General features: G+C 36.8%; 1 protein-coding gene across 6 annotated transcripts in view; it reads right to left on the minus strand.

Annotated features, from left to right (window-relative positions):
- Positions 1-718: 718 nt before the first annotated feature.
- The window catches only part of AGFG1 (ArfGAP with FG repeats 1), a 37280-nt gene continuing 20871 nt past the window's right edge, over positions 719-17127 (minus strand). The window contains exons 4-15 of one of the 6 annotated variants that reach the window (XM_074153066.1): positions 16778-16940; positions 15769-15925; positions 9796-9915; positions 9098-9169; positions 7940-8149; positions 6949-7132; positions 6162-6241; positions 5779-5871; positions 4173-4220; positions 2638-2796; positions 1848-1939; positions 719-1475 (exon numbers count right to left, since the gene is read on the minus strand). In XM_074153066.1, coding sequence (XP_074009167.1) covers positions 1416-1475; positions 1848-1939; positions 2638-2796; positions 4173-4220; positions 5779-5871; positions 6162-6241; positions 6949-7132; positions 7940-8149; positions 9098-9169; positions 9796-9915; positions 15769-15925; positions 16778-16940 — 1438 coding nt within the window. In that variant the 3' untranslated portion in view covers positions 719-1415. The remainder of the gene's footprint in view (positions 1476-1847; positions 1940-2637; positions 2797-4172; positions 4221-5778; positions 5872-6161; positions 6242-6948; positions 7133-7939; positions 8150-9097; positions 9170-9795; positions 9916-15768; positions 15926-16777; positions 16941-17127) is intronic. The other 5 variants (XM_074153067.1, XM_074153068.1, XM_074153070.1 and 2 more) reach the window with 5 other exon arrangements.

Consider the following 17127-nt stretch of genomic DNA (forward strand, 5'->3'; position numbering starts at 1 on the left):
TCCAGCTGGTCAGAAACCTTTTTAAACCTTTTTTTAAGCTTGCAGTTTATGTATTCATGATATATTTACATTATTTGCATTGTCCCAGTATTACACTTGGACTTAAGCCAAGTTATCTCTGTGTTTAAAACACCATCACCAACTACTCTAATTGAAGCTTCTTACTATTACTAGATTAGTAATAGACATTGCCCACCCCACTCCTCCTCCTCCTTCCCCCAATTCCAGTACAGCAGGAAACATTCCAGTAAATAAAAAGTTATCAGTGAATTTAGTATTCCACAGGAGGTCTTACTACTACATACAAATTTTTAATAAAAAGAGTGTCATTACACCTGTGGTACCTTGGTCTGCTTTTACACTGTTCTGACCACAACTAACTCTCCTTCAAAGACTGTCATTAGCTACCCATAATTAAGTGTCTTTTGCAGGTAACCATTTCTCAAACTACCCTCCTCAGTGCTTCCAGTGTCCTTCATTACACAGCTACTCCGTCAAATAATCCAAGCTCACTTCACATTTTCCTGTTCGATAAGTCACTTCCCTTGGGCTAGAACAGCAAGCTTTATCACAAGGACACAAAGAAAGATATTCAAGTGAGACATTCAAAAATTTTAAGCTTAACTCACCGTTAAGCATATCGGTTTTGATAATTCAACTGTGTATAAGACTCAAAATATGTACATTTTAACCCAATAAAGTGTCACTGCACAGAAATAATGCTACACAATTGTTTTTTCTAATATTTATTTTTTTCACCTGCAAACTGTAGCAAAACATGATCAGCTTTATTATGCAGACAGGTATCCCTCTAACATTAGAGATTTAGGCATGTATAAATAGAAGAGCTCTTAGGAAAGGAAAACATTTTGAGAAATGAACAAACCTTCAAATTTAACTTCATGACTTCCAATACCAATGCTTAAAATGGTGTAGCTCATTCATTCCAAGAGATACAACAGCACCTTAAAGTGGCTGATCTATTTCCCAGTAACATTTTTCACATAACAATGTGTTAAAGTTACAAATACTGATATGCACAAATAGCTATTTTCTAAGAAAAATATGTACAGTACTGCAGCATAATGAATGTGGTATCTGCAATAACTTATTAGCCAATTTTAATATACATGATACCGCTACTTTTTACCTGCCAGTTCACAGGTTCAAGGATGTTACCACAGCCCTCTGTTTTGCACGTTATTACCTGGTGGGGGAGTTGGTTTTCTTGTTTTTTTGTGTATTTATTTATTTTTATTTTTTTTTAAAGGTACACAATGCAGGCTTTTATTTTTACTTCTTAAAGACTTCTTTTGTGTTTAAAGCTAATATCAGTGAAACAAGACAACAGTGCAAGAGGCGCAGAGATGTTATGTGACCACATAAGAGTTCTTTTGGGTAAAGTGTCTATAAGGCTATAAGAAAGGATTGGTTGATGAGCTTCCTGTTGGAAATTGTCCTGTTGGTGCACCAGCCTGTGGGACAATGAAAGAAGAAAAATAGGAAAAATATTTAAGACTTTTTTTCCATATTTTAAGTCGTAAGTGCAGGATATACAAAAAAAGAAAACAACCAATTAGGAAATATTTCTGGTTTATGTTGCAGGTTTTTTTTGGTGGTTCTCTGAAATTACACTACTGTAAGAGCATAGTATACAAGTAACTCTGTTTTGATTTGAACAGCCTTACACATGTCATGCCATCGTAATAATTAATTGCATTTGGGAGAGTCACATGTTGACTTCCCTTATTTGAAGCAAAAAAAAAAATCTCTTCGTGTGTCTCTAATTTATAGATTATGACTCTTCAGACAGAGAAGTTATTAATGTCATACAACAACTCACTTACCATAAAAGGGTTACTAGATACTCCAACAGCTGCAACTTGTCCAAAAGGAGTTACTACAGGCTTTGCCTGTCCAAATGCAGCAAAACCTGCTCCTTGGAAAGATAAGTGAAAAATATTAATAATAGTAACCAATCTTTGAAGAGTTCTTTGCTGCAGCTCCCACACAAAAATAAGTGGAAGCTGGGACTGCACAATCAGGAGGATTGATCTCACTTCCAAACATTACATTCCTGATAACGTTTAACTAGACCATCTCTGAAGGTCCCTTCCAACCCCTACAATTTTGTGATACAATGTAAGTGTAAAAATAAATAAGTAATTATGGCTGGGCTTTTTGTTAGTTTCATTTTCAACTGTTTGGAACTAATCAATTTTCAGTTTTTACATATGTACTTTTTTTCAATATTATTTTATCACTTAAATTTAGGGAGACAGTACTTTCCAATTTTTTCTTGCCTGTGTTCTATGAAGTTAGAGAAAGTGTTCTAATCAGTTGCAGACACTCCAAAAATAAAGAGAAAACAATCCTCTGTGCATAAAAACCCTTTAAGACCGGGAATATTTAGAACTTTTAGTATCAGATTATGGTAGCATTTCAATTATGTCACAGCACACAGCCAAGGCAGAAAAGCTCAACTACAGCACCCAGACAGGGTGTGGGAATACCTCATCAATGTTATTATCAAGTTCATATAGAAATAAATGCACACCCATTATTGCTAACTAACAGACAGATCATTTTCTCCATGTTTCTCATTTAACCAAGATTACCTAAAATGTATAGACCTACCATTTGGCTGCTGAGCAAAAGCAGTCTGTTGAGGGAAAGCTGCCTGGGCTGGGAACGTGGGCTGCTGGAAGTTGCCACTAAAACTAGTAGGAAGACTGTAGGAGGCAGGAGTTCCAAATCCTGCAGGCATGCTCACAGATGCAGTACCAAATGTTGCTGCTGGCAGGCAAAAAATAACATTCAATTATTTGTAAGAAATCACTTTTTTCATGAGACAAATTACTATAAAGCCACGTTAAGAAAAGTCTCCTAATGCCTCAGTGAGCATACAAAAGTTAGGTTCAACTTCTACAGCCACTGAACCAATTTGTTAGCTTGGATCACCACCAACTAGATGCATAATCTTTGCACTTCAAAAACAAATGGAATAATTTAAAATTTATTAGATCCAGCACATTCAGATATAGCTTTTGAAAAGGAAATTATCTTTTACATTCTCTATATTATCGTATACTTCCCCCAGCATTTTTCTGGTAAAAGTCTGTACGTATCAGAGGCAAGCACTTTCAGGCAGCTTAAGCCCCTCTGTTTTTCTCCTTCTGAGAAAAGCATAAAAGAATCTTCCTACTTCAAGCTGCGTTACAGGAAGTTAAAAGTAAAAAAAAAAAATCATAAGGGATACATGCATCGCCTCTCACTTCATTCCATCCTTAACGTCACTTTAAAGGAAATTTATACCATGCACATTATTTGCACACAAAGTTCCTATTGCAAATGCTCTTACTGTTGAGGTAGGACTTAAAACAAAAACAAAGAACCCAAAACTTTTCATCTGATTCTCTGCTGAACATTTTAAATAAAGAACCCAGAGCTCATATGCTACTCCACATGCCTTCAAATATACAGCACATCAAGTGCTGAAATGTAGTAACAAAACCATTATTTAGTCTTTTGGGAGTTATTCTTGGAAGGACAGGCGTATAGAAGTTTTTTTGGTACAAATACAGACACCAAACATTTTATTCTAGTTAAACATTAGACAGCACTTTTCTTTTGAAATATTACAAGATATATTTTATGCAAGCTCAGCTGTTTAAAAAAAAATATATATTTAATGAATATAGCTTACGAGTTGAAAAAATTTACCCCTAAAGTATTCAAGGGCAAGACTTTATACATACATAAAATGCTGACAAAGTACACACAGAACTAATGTACTAACATTCTTTTCAAGTTACAAATAGCAGAGAAGCTATTCAACAGGAAAACTTGCTAAAACAGCAAACAAAAGCATGACAAAGTGAGCAGTGACTTGGGATATCCCAAAAGGCATCAAGCGACTGTTGGCAGAAACTTGAAGATTCATTCAACTTCTTAGCATTATATTGTGACCATGGAGGATATCAATAATGGTTTTGTTTTAGTTGCTTAATAGGTTGTCTCTGTAAGCTCTTCCTTTGCCCACACCCACTCCATTTTAAAGCACAGGAAGTCTTCCGAAATTCTACGTGCAGAGAACCAGATAGCTATCAATAAGCTTTTACAAGCAAGAACAGTTAGCCACAAGAAACTTGATACCAAATGTGGCCACCTACCAAAATGAGCCTGAGGAAATATGTGAGAGTGCATTGCTCCCGAGAGGCCTTATGGAAGCCACAAAGAGACCAGACAATGTCAAATCATTTATACACTCTTGAAAAGTCATTTCTTAGTTATATATATATATAAATATACACAGGTATATCTACCAAACAATTTGTCCATAGCGTGATCAGCAATAGATTAAGATAAGAAAACAGTTAGAAATAAACACTACAAAACAGACCTCCCATGTAAAAAATAGCAAAGTTCATGCAGAAAGGAAGCTTAGTATAAAAGGACAAGCTACAAGTTTACACCTTACACGGAAAGGGGTAGAATATTGTCTTTACTTTTAGTCATTATCTCCATTACCTAGCACATAAATCAGTATAGCTGCTAAAGGGTTAGAACCTCTGCAAGCGAAGGATAGCAGTTTAGAAGATGGAAGGATAGAGTTGCCATATTCAAACAAATTTATCTAAAGAGGCTACAAATTCTTAACTATGATCCAAAATAGCACAATTAGGAATGAGATTAGAATAAGGAAACATGTATTTTAGGCATTAAATAGCTGAATAAGCTTAACTGCATAATATCTCAAAAAGGAATGGAAACAGAATTTATCTTAGTACCAGACATGAATTTGATCAATTCAGTTTTAACTCAGCCTGATCAGTTAAATTAAGTCTACCTAAAGCTTGAAGCAAAGCACAAATCAATGTTAAAATGTACACATCAGCAGACTTAAGTCTCTGGAAGTCCAGTTGATAGATAAAACTACCAAAGTTTAGCAGTGCCTTTGGAGAGGAAAATTAGCATAATCTAACAGTCATCTACATCCAAGTTCAGTGTTTTAAAGAAAAGTACAAGTCTGCTTTTTTAAAGAGTGATTAAGTTCCTATCTATGGAATTATGATTCTATAGAATCCTCCCCCAGAAAATTAATGTAAATGACTGTAAAGATTATATTTAAGTGTATGCTTTACTGTTACGAAAGAGGAAATATAAAGGACACCACCAATGTACTGAATAAGTGGACTGGTGAGGAGCCAACAGCCCAAAAGCCTTGTCTTCCCTGGTTCTAGCCCCAGCTCCTTGGCTTTAAGGCCTTTCAGGACTTTGAAATAAAGAAAGAAATTAAAAAAGCCCAAACAACCAAGCATGTCAGCAGCTTAACAGCAGGGCTTTTAAGATTCCTTATTTCAGGCTAACATGCAATGAAGCATGCTAGAAAGCTACCATTACAGTCTTGGAAGGAACCCAACTGGTAATACACAGATTACAAATAGCTCAGGTAGTATTAGAAGACCTTAACCAGATCATTTTGACATTTTTCATGGCCACCATTTGAAATTCTAGGATTGGGCCAGAAACAGAAAACTGATGTCCCCATCCCAATAAAAAAAACCAACACTTCCCCCCCCCCCAAATGTTAAAGTTGATTTCTGCAGCGTAATCATAAATATTGTACTCTACATTGAACACACACACAACATGTCAAACAAACTACAGACAGATAATACAGAAAACCTTTAAGGAACAAATTACACACTATGAAAAAGAAAATCCATGCAAGTCTTTAAAGAAAGTTTCTCAAACACTCGGGGTTTTTTTCCTAACCTGTTGCTCCTCGGCTATTGGTCTGGAATGGATTTGTTGAAGGTGCCACTGGGGCAACAGGGGCAGCTACAAACGGATTTGTGGAAGGTGTTGCTGAAAAGATTAAAAACATTTCATTTAATAAAGTCTTTTAAAAATAGCCAATCTGACTCACAATAAGTTTATATAGCTTTTATACAGATACATAAAATTTAAAATAACATGAAAACTTAGGAATTGATAATACAATGCTCAATTTGAAATGTATCACAATAACAGTACTTTTTTGGCTTTGGTCCTTTAGTAACTTCAATATCACTAGTGTCAACATATAGCACTATCAACTAAAAGTTAGTAAGGTGTTTGCTTACAGTCCACAAATGGTGTTAGTAACAGTTATATACCTCCAAATGGAGCAGGCACACTCGAAGATGCAGGCTGTGTCTGTGCAGTAGCAGCCACGGGTACTGTTCCAAAAGCATTGCTGAAAATAATTCATACATTCAGTGAAGTCAGAATTGCTTATTTAACAATTAAATACAACTTACAATGGTTGTTGTCATGTAAAAGACTAGAAAAGGAATGCTAACATGCAGTTTTAAAACTGCAATATAATTCACTGATGCCAAGAATTGAGCCCCTGATGCCACGGTCAGAGACTATAACTAGTGCTAAGCAATGATAAGTCCTCTCCACCAACAGCAGGAGAAAGAATATTGAACAGAGGCCATTAGCATAAGGGTAGCAAAGCAGAAGCTTTAGGGGAACTTGCAATACCAAGCAGAGCTGTAACAGGCATTTGGTATTTATTAATGATCTACAAAAGAAGTGGTGGGCACCATTTACATTATAAATATCTGAATATGGTTTTTTTTGCCAGGGATGATGCTATGACTTTCAGTATGCATGCAAATATTCTGTACAGGAGAGTGTTACCACCTAACAGGTCTAGCACGTAATGACTAGAAAAGTGCACAGAACATTCTGCTGACAGAAAGTATTCTTAATTTTATCTTATAATATCCTATCAGACAGTACTGCTATTATTTAAAACCAAGGATGCACCTCCAGTAGTACCTCTAAACTCACTCAACATTTCCCCATTTAGATAAGAACGAAAACCAAAACTGAGAAACAACTTTGAGCTACTTTTCTGCATATTGCTCTAGTCAGCTACTTCTAACAAAGTACCTGCTAACATTACTGGTGGAAGTATATGCGTTACTAGAGGTTGCTGTGGAGCTGAAGACGCTGTCTAATTCTGCTAGAGCCGCATACTTGTCTGAAGACGCACTTGACTGATTTGGGGCTGACAATGCAGGACCTGCTGATGCTGACACTACTGTACTGAAGCCACTTCCTTGTTCACTACCACCTACAAAGAAAGAAACCAGATTAAAAGTGATTAAGATGGTTTCACTTTCTGCTCTGCTGTCGGGAGCTAAGTTAATGTTCATGAACAGTTTAAGTTTCAGACTTAAAAATTAAATATGCACTAGGGCATACAGGAAAAAAAAAAACATTTAGCAAGCCATTAGCTATTAGCAAAGTGTCATGCTTCTATAGAAATTTTGCAGCTCCTGGTTTCCATCATCAATACTTCATTATTTTTAACTAGAAAATTTAACACCACACATACCCTCAAATTATCCATTTCAGAACAAAGCTTTACATTAAAACCAACAGAAATTTTTATACAGAAAAAGGAGTTACAGAATAACTAGTTTTTTCTACTTAACTTAAAATCAACTAAATCCAAGTATCACTGCTAGTAGTTTATAAAAATTAAAGCCAAATCTTTTTGTGGCAGAGAGGTAGGAAAGCTACTGTGGCAGTTTTCTGCAGCAACTGTAGTTCTCCATTCAAGAGCCTTCACTATAAGTTTTAGCACAAATATAAGATATATGCCTATATATTTTCATAATTGCAGTAATAACATATATTTCCACTTAAAGTTATTAATCTTGATAGCAAGTAGGTTCCCAAAAAGCAGTCTTCTGATGACATCCTTTTGGAGTGATGTTAGTCTTAAAACCTACATCTTGCACATTAAGGGTACACTGACATGAAATTCTACTGAATAGGACATTTTGAAATACAGTTACTATTTTGACATGCACAGCCATCCTTGTGGTTAAGTTACATGTGTAGAATAAGCAGATCAAAGAATAAAGTTTAATACCTTGCCCTGCGCTGAAGATATTGTCTAAATTAGCAAGAGCTGCATATTTATCAGCTGACTGGAGATTCGGTTTATTCACTGCAGCTTTACTGGCTGCAGTTGCTGTTGCATTGCTCTGAGAAGCATTGAAGGCTCCAAAATCAGCACTGGAGGATTTGGGGAAGTTATCAAAGTGAGCAAAGTTAGCATTCACTGATCCAGCACTTCCACCTGCAACAAATTGAGTTAAACACAGTCAACACTCAAAAGCTATAGGAAGTCTCTCCAACTGTAACTGATGGCAGAATAATCCCACCTTTTTGTGGTTACATGAGGCAACATGTTCTCCCAGCCCACAAGTTTAAGACCCTTTCCCATTTCCTTCAAAGTTACATTGGGTCATCAGAAAAAATAAATGTTTATATTTTTCAGTCTGCAGATCAGGGAAAAAAAAAACAGGCTTCAACAGCTTAAATCACAGTCATAATTTGATTTTGAAAAACTTTATTCCATTTATTAGCTGTTAAAGTAATTGCAACAATATTTTGCTAGAAAAGTAAGTATTTGCCTGAATTTTAATATTCAAAATACAGAAGCCTCATTTTTCTGTCATACGTGTCTAATGAATAGTTACTATTTGCATTTACTTAATTGTACGATGTTTAACCATCTCAGATGTCCGTCATTGTTCTAAGCAAAAAACAGTGCATAGAATTCCAAAAGTAGTATGATTCCATGTCAAGGTTTAGAGAGATAAGTTTTGTTCCCTGTGCTCAGATTTTTAGACTACATCCCAGTCAGGAAAGAGGTGAAGGGGAAGACACAATACAGCTCTTATACCAAGTCTCCACTGATGTCAGAGATACATAAATCAATTTTAAAAAGCTGACTTCGATCCACACAACAATTTCAGTTCAAATACGAAGCCATGCGCTTCCATCTCTTCAGTGTCCAGACTATTTAATCTAGGCAGGTCACATACTTAATTTAAATGAGTTGTTCCATTAAGTGTATCACATTCTCTAACAGTTGGTTGAGGATTCCACTCATACTACAGAACACACAACTTTCTAATAGCATAATCAAGAAGTTAAAACATATGCAACAGTAGGAATGAAGATGCTATACTACAATGGCATAACATGAAGCAAGCTGAGTTTTCCACTGTGTGGAACTTACTGTGTACAGCCTGGAGAGGAAAAGCTGAAGTAAATTCACCAAAACTGCAGCTAGATGAAAGCGTTCTGAACGCTGGACAGCCAGAAATTGTGTGGGGGTTAAAGTTAACATAAGAAGGGAGAAAGAAAATTTGAAAAAAAGTTTAAAACGACACGACACTCAAAAGAAAAAAAAAAAGGAAAAGAAAGTCAGTCAGCCAAAGATCTAGACAAACAGCAAGTGTAAGCTCAAGCAGAAGTTCTAAAGCATGATCAAATTAAAGGAAAGCAAAATAAATTTTAGCAATAGGCTCTACACATGAAGTCAAACATACCAAAGTGTGTGCATGTTACACATACACATAGACACACACTTCTTTTTTTTGAACTGTGATGTGCTTTTGGGTCTACTGAAACAAAATAAAAAGTCAATTCAATAGTTATCAAAAGCAGTATGGTTTACTCTTTCTGTAGTTATTTCAGGTGTAGAGCTAACACACACGTAGTGCCATAAATCAGACTTCTGAGTAGCATTAGGAAGAAAAAAAAAAGAAAGAAAATCAACACCAAACAGAAGGAATTCATTTTGAGTTTCCCCAGAGCTTCAGATGGCTTGATTGCATTAAAGCAGGCAGATGCAAGAATAAACTCAAGTACCTTCCAACATAAAGGTAAGTATTATTTCAATTAAGTATTAATCAAAAGTGCTAGGAGTTCTACCTGTATTTTGGGGCTGAAAAGAAGACTGACTTGCTGTGGGGAAACCTCCAAAATTACTCGAGCCACTAGACTGTCCAAATGCATCAAAGTTTGCAAAACCTGCATTTGCAGAGTTCTGCGCTGTAAATTGCAAAGGAACAAAACATGTTAATGGATATGGGAAATAAATACAAAAACAGATGTATTAACTGAATGCATGGTCGTGACAGCCTTCAAGGGTTATATCCTACCTTGTAATTTCTTTTTAAGTGAAAAAGTTATACATAGTATTCTACAACTAAACTGAAAGCTGTCTTTGAACAAGCTTTGATGAATCACCTTCACAGAGCCATACCAGTTAACGCTACTTCTCTCCTCCTCACAACTGCATGACCTGATGAAATCCAGTTTATCTTAACCCTGGAGTGTTTGTGGTGGTGGCTGGTGAAGGAAAAACAGCCAACAAGTACAGAATACCAGAATACCAGATGTATACCTGTAGAGCCCAAACCCAGGCATCATTCTAAATGCTAGTTTCCAAAATCAGAATTTGTGGACTAACCGAACATTTCCGTGGGAATAAAAATTAAAAAGTATTCTTGTAGCATACTGACAATTTGAATTCCTCATATACAAAGTGCTTCTTCCTTGGGCGAATTTAGTCTGGCACAACTTGAATAGTTTTGGCTAGGTTTATAAATTCATTTCACTGGAAAATTTGGGTTTTTTTAAACTAAAAAAAAGAGTACAGAAATATGGAAAATCAATACCAATGTCAAGAAGACAGCATTCAGAGTGCATCCACAAAATAAAATCCAAGGAAATTTCAAACAGAATTTCAGTTTTCACCTTCCTTTCATGTCAGACTATAGGAGAAAATAAAAGTTAACACCCATCTAATTTCAAAGAGCTGGACATTCAAGCATCCATAGATTCAACAGGAATTGCATGCCTAACTGATAAGCTCCACAAAGTCTTAAACACTGTTATAAGCAAGGAGTAAGGGAAAAAAAGTGGTTTTAATCAAATGCAAAACAAACCCATATATATATAGGTGACTGAAGTTCCTATCTAAAGAAAGCCCACAAAACACCTTCTGGAATAACAGATGCAATACATTACATTTTTGGGTCAGGATTCGTTCATTCTGGAGGGATTTTACAGATTAAACATATACAAAAGCAGTAAATTATGCTGTTTCAGTACTGTTACTTAATAGCCAGATAATGCTAATAAAAAGTTGCATTATTTCACTTAATTACTATTTTAAAAGCATCTATACTACAGATTTATAAACTAAAAGCACATTTTGTTATAAACTACTGCATTCCCCAATGCTGCTAATACAAATGAAAGTGCAAGTATTACCCTTCACATGGGGACACGGGGACAGAGGGCGAGGCTTGACTCTACTTGATACCACTTTTTAGTGGAAGTGAGCATGCATATTGTTGGTAGCCAGGGGCTGCAGGGGTGGCCCCTGTGAGAGGAGATCAGAAGCTGCCCCCATTTCTGAGAGCCAGTTTCAGCTGGCTCCAAAACAGACCTGCTGCTGCCCAAAGTTGCAAACATCAGCAATGCTGGTGGCACCTCTGTGGTAACATATTTAAGAAAGGGTAAAAAACACTGTGCAGCAGCTGTGAGAGACAGGAGGGAGAAAAATATGAGAAACAACCCTGTGAAGGTCAGTTAAGAGGGAGGGAGAGGAGGTGCTCCAGGCAGTGGAGGAAAGATTCCCCTGCAGCCCACGGACAAGACCATGGTGAAGATGATTGTCCCCCTGCAGCCCATGGAGGACCACGGTAGAACAGATAACCACACTGCAGCCTATGGAGGACCCCACATGAGAGCAGATAGTGTGGTAAGCCCATGCTGGAGCAGGCTCCTGGCAGGAGCTGTGGCCAATGGAGAGGAGCCCACACAGCAGAAGGTTTTCTGGCAAGAGCTATGGCCCTTGGGCGGGAACCCACACTGGAACAGTCCATGCCTGAAGGACTGTACCTCATGGAAAGTGCCCATGCTGGAACAGTTCTTGAAGAACTGCAGCCCACAGGAAGGGACCACATTGAAGTTTGTGAAGGACTGTATCCCATTGTGCGGAGGGACCTCACAATGGAGCAGGGGAACTGCATGAGGAGGAAGGAATGGCAGAGATGAAGTGTTATGAACCAACTGCAACCCACATTCCCCATCCCCCTGCACTGCTCGGGGGGAGGAGGTAGAAGAGTCAGGAAGTAAAACTGAGCCTGGAAAAAAGGGATGAAGGTGGCTTTAGTTTTGTGTTTATTTCTCACTATCCTACTCTATTATTAACTGACAATAAATTAAGTTGATCTTCCCCAAACTGAGTCTGTTCTACCCATGACGCTAAGTGGTGAGTGATCTTGCTGTCCTTATCTTGACCTACAAGATTTTTCATCATCTTTCTCCCTCATCTTGCTGAGGATGGGAAGTGAGAGAGCAACTTGGTGGGCAACTGGCAGCCACCCAAGGTCAACCCACCACAGCATGAGAGTCAACAAGCAAAAAAAAAAAAAAAAAAATCAATTAGAAAGCAAGGTCTCGGAAAAGTTCCATCCTAAAATTTGAAGGAGAAAAAACAAAGACTGAGGAAAAATAGTTTCTGTTATTCTATCATCTGTATTGGTTCAAGCAGCATTCTACAGACTTCAACTCCAAATTCCACTTTTGTTTCTGTTCATTTGTTTTGGTTTTATACCAGTAGCTTTTTAAGAGTAATAGATCAAGAATTCTATTGCACCTTGCTTTAAAATGAAAGCGATGCTTACATCCCAATGCACTGATTGTACAGGGGCTACTCAGAGACTGATGTTTAGTTGACTGAACAGGATTAAGCGCATTAATGTCACTCAGAATTGTAACTATTTTTTATTTTAACTACTCACACAAACAGAATACTATGTCAGGAACCTTAAATAAAATATCTTTTGGGTCTAGATTAAAAACTGGAACATATTATATTACAAGCCACTTAATTTTATTGCATCAGCTGACACAGCTACGATTTGCAAGTGGGCCCATGTTAAAACAGTGAAACTGTAAAGGCTCTTCTGCAAAATATTCAGATGTTAATCTTGCTTTATTTTATGTGGTAAAATTTAAGCCTATGTAAAAGTGGCACAAAGGTAAAGACTTGTTCTTTCCTGTACCTCAACAATACTTAGATTGGCAATTCCAAAATTCAGTTCTCCATGCAGAAGCCCAAGAACAACCTTAAGTAAGTTAAGGAACTGCGGTGCGCTGTGTATTAGTACAGATTTACAACTGCTGTTGCAACTGCAGATCAATGCGGCAGTACAAAAGCTACCTGGCTAACACAGCTCAAGTATGACAGTACCAGCCACAGCAAAGCAAGCTGCCCCTACAATCTCTACATAGTTTCTTCTGTGAAGTTTACACTACCTAGTGTGGAATAAAAGCGTGAAACATTGCCAACCCGAAAATAAAGTTCATATATACTCAATCACAAAATTGAAAATAAATCTCCAGAAAACAATAACTATGTCATACTATTCTATTTCTTTTCAGTAAAGCCTCTTCTCCCTTGTTACCCCTGACAGAGTTATGCTGTGTCACTATGCTTTTTTAAAGTCTTTTGTGGAAGTTTTATATCCCACTAGTTTATAAATCGTCTACATGCCAAATTTCTGGGTTTTTTTTTTGTTGCTATTACCAGTACGTAAACTACAGAGAACAGTTATCTACCATCATCTTCAAAATCTCATCATTTTGCAGAAGTTAAGGAACTTCATCAATTAAATACAGACAGTAAGTGTAAGGTCAGGCACGTTTCCCCTTCAAGATGCCACAATGTCCTGAGCCAGCTTAGTACACTAGAAAACTCAGAAAAACGGAACATACCAAAAGTTGCATTTCCTGTATAATTTTCATGCTGCACATCTGCACATTACAGACCACAGCACAAATTTGTTAATACTTTCCCATCAGCTGCTGCACTCAGTTGTGCCTTAATTGCAGAAACAGTAACTTGTACTGAAAGATTTCAAATTCGCTGGTGTTCAGTGATTTCCGTAGTTAACCATAGGGCACATGAAGGGAAAGAGAAAAGCCCATCCTCTGTAAGCACAGCTAAAACCAAGCCTTAAAACAAGAACACCAGACCATAAACTTCAAGCAAGTAGTGCTGGACTCAGTGCACGTTCTTCCATCCTCTGCTGTAGCGTGTGATTACTAACAAAAATTACATGTTTGTACAGCTCCTTGAATGAGCATTTAAAACTCATTTTTGCCAAAGCTGGCGGACTGCTCAACCATTCTTGTATTCCAAAGGGAAGAGTCTAACATTTCGTTATTAATTTCATTTACCACTACCCTGTGATTAGCCTTACAAGTGTTTTACCTCAAGAAGTCAGAAAATACCTTCAGATAAACCAGCCTGCAATACACATTCATCTATCACATACTCGTAATTAGATTTCTGTCTTTTAGAAACTCTTTTACCAGTCCTGAAACTGTTCTGGGTTCTAAAACTTATGGAAAGGAGTTATAGGAATTACGACAATGGTTAATTACTGAAACAAAAAAAAAAAAATCAGTACAGCTAAGTATTCCTCTCAATTTTGATTTTCAGCACTTCAAACAAATTAACAGACTCTTTTGTAAAATTATATTTGTCCTGAAGTGTTCATATTGCTTTTTATCCTTTTAAAAATTATCCAGCAGAGATGCAGTGGAATTTTACCTAAATTTGCAACACGGTATTGAAATATTGCTTTAACGGAATTTTCGTCTCCTGAAACCCAAAAAGAGTAATTAAGTGTATATAAATATAGAATCATTCAGCAACAAGTTTGGAAAGAATAAGGTATTAGAAAGAATTAAATATCTGCAGCCTCTTCAGGAAACACTGCAGAACACTGGCCAGTCAGCACAAGTCCTCCCAGGTAAATATACCTCCAAAAAGACAATTAACATGAAATCTTATGTTAAGGATTTTACAAAATACACTGCAACAGGAATTATTATTCTGTATTACTGACTTCAGCCAGTTATTTCACAACATTCTTTTTTGAATGTTAGCTTTGAGAAAGCCTTGATACTTTGCTCAGGTCCTCCAGGTGTGTGTTAAGTCCCCTCCATCAACCTTCCTCTCAGGTGTTAACAATTTCAGGACTGATCTGCAAGAAATATCTCTTATTCTTGTTGGCTTAGCAGCATCACAGTTTCCCTCAGAAAAATGAGATGAAAAGCCCATTCAGACAAGGCAGGCAAAGGTACTTTCCCACAATTACAATGCAAGTTAGCAACAACATACTTCAGTGACCACAGAATCAAATTTTTCTTTAGGATAGATTTCTAGGGCTCAAGATCTTTGGCTGAAAATAAACCCTGAGGGCTCAATAAATTTTACTGAAGTCATTCTTTAAGAATTCCAAGGCCTACCCTCACCCTCAGTCAATACACATGCTCAAAGCTTGTTTATTCTTCCTGAATCTACAGAAGACTACCCACATGGCTAGTATTGTTTTCAAATAGACATACACACAAAAGAGGAGGTCATTCTTTAAACAGAGGCGGCCTTTGTTTTTCTTTTAACAAATTGACAGTTATTGTCAATCCATTTGAACCCACTTAAAAATCTGCTTTTTTCCATGAATGCTCTTCCTAATAATTTACAGAAAGAAAATTGAAGGTCTAATATCAGCTTCTCCCTACATTGTTACTCATACTCTCACTCGCTCCACCAAAGAGTTTGAAGTTCTAGTAGTAGGTAGAAACAGTCTAATCATACATATAATAGAAAATAGCTACAGCAACTCCCACTTCAAAAAGGAGAATTATCAGCCTTTATGTCTTCAACCTTTATAAAGGCCTAAGGAAATCTTGAAGCAATACAATATTCTCAAGGCACATAAATTACATATAACTCATGAAGAAGTTTGGACTGAACTAATCAAGAACTAAAACTACATTTTATACATTTAAAAGGGATACACTGCTTAGAATACTTACCTGTATGACTGTTGAAGTGTGCAAAATTAGCAAAATTTGCTGCAGCAGTTGACTGAGGAGGAGCAGCAGCAAAAATATCTGAGCCAAGGTCACTGAGGAGGTCAAATTGTTTCTTTTCTTGTTGCTGCTGTCCTTGAGATCGAACTACAACAGGAGACTACAAACAACATTTCAATTAGCTAATACAAAAAAAGCTGATATTTTACCAAACTGACTTTCGCAAAATATTAGTAGGAGAGACTAAGCATATGTCCTTAACAAGCCATTTATTCCTGAAGTTTAAGATGCTGTATACAGCACAGACCTTCCTCCTATAGTATGAGGACAACAATCTATTTACACTCTATGGTGGCTTTTAAAAGAACTCTGCAACAGATTTCTATGGATTAACAGGGCCTAGAAGAATAAGGTAGCAGCATATAACCACCTTCAAAATCATGTATTTAAAACTGCAAATACTGTATGAATACAAACAATAAAGCTTAATTTTACTTCTTCCTGTCTTCCCTCCAAAATCTTAAGTACATAGTGTTGTTTGGCTTTACATAGCAGCATACAGACACTTCTGAAAGCCACTTGATAGGACAGTTGCAGAATGCATAGCAAGTCATAATGAACATGCATGCTTTTCATACATATATTCACTACTAAAATAGTACCAGCTATTTTACTGTTTTCAAATTAAAAAAAACCATGAAAAAATATGACATTAGGTTCAAACTTTAGAGACACTTAAGCAAAAGACAATCATAATTAAACTTGTCAATTGCACTGGAAAATTCTACTTACTCGAAATAACCATTAAAAAACCCTATCAATTTTGTCAATAGAAACAAGCTTAATTTAGAACCTGATCTGCAAATACCTCTATACTTCAACAAAATACATAAAGTTGTCTTTCGTGATGATATTATTTGGTCACAGTTGCTACTGCAAGAATTCTTGTGCCACTAAAAGAGAAAAAGTACCGCTGAGCAGTTCTGTGCTCTTCAGTTCTGTCATTACTCACTTGGCTAGGTGTGCCCTTGTTTAAGTGCAGTGTGGGTGCAGCTTCTCCCAAGAGAGATTTGAGTGGCTTCACCTCAGGTGTGCTGCTTGTACTACTAGCAGAAGACCCCGATATGGATGCATGGACTGATGCCACCACCTTTGCTTGCTCTGGAGGGACATACCTACATTCAAAGAGAGCAATGGTTTTTACAATTTTGACATGAAAAGTTCTGTTCAATATTTATAAGACTCAAGTGTGAGAACTGGTAGATCTCAGCTTTGCTATTTTAACCACTGACCCTGCAACAAATAATATCAGTAGTCTGCAAAATAGCCATTATTTAAATATGCCAGGTTTTTTTTTCTAAA

The sequence above is a fragment of the Numenius arquata genome, chromosome 9 (genome assembly GCF_964106895.1).
Source record: "Numenius arquata chromosome 9, bNumArq3.hap1.1, whole genome shotgun sequence".
NCBI classification, from domain to species: Eukaryota; Metazoa; Chordata; class Aves; order Charadriiformes; family Scolopacidae; genus Numenius; species Numenius arquata.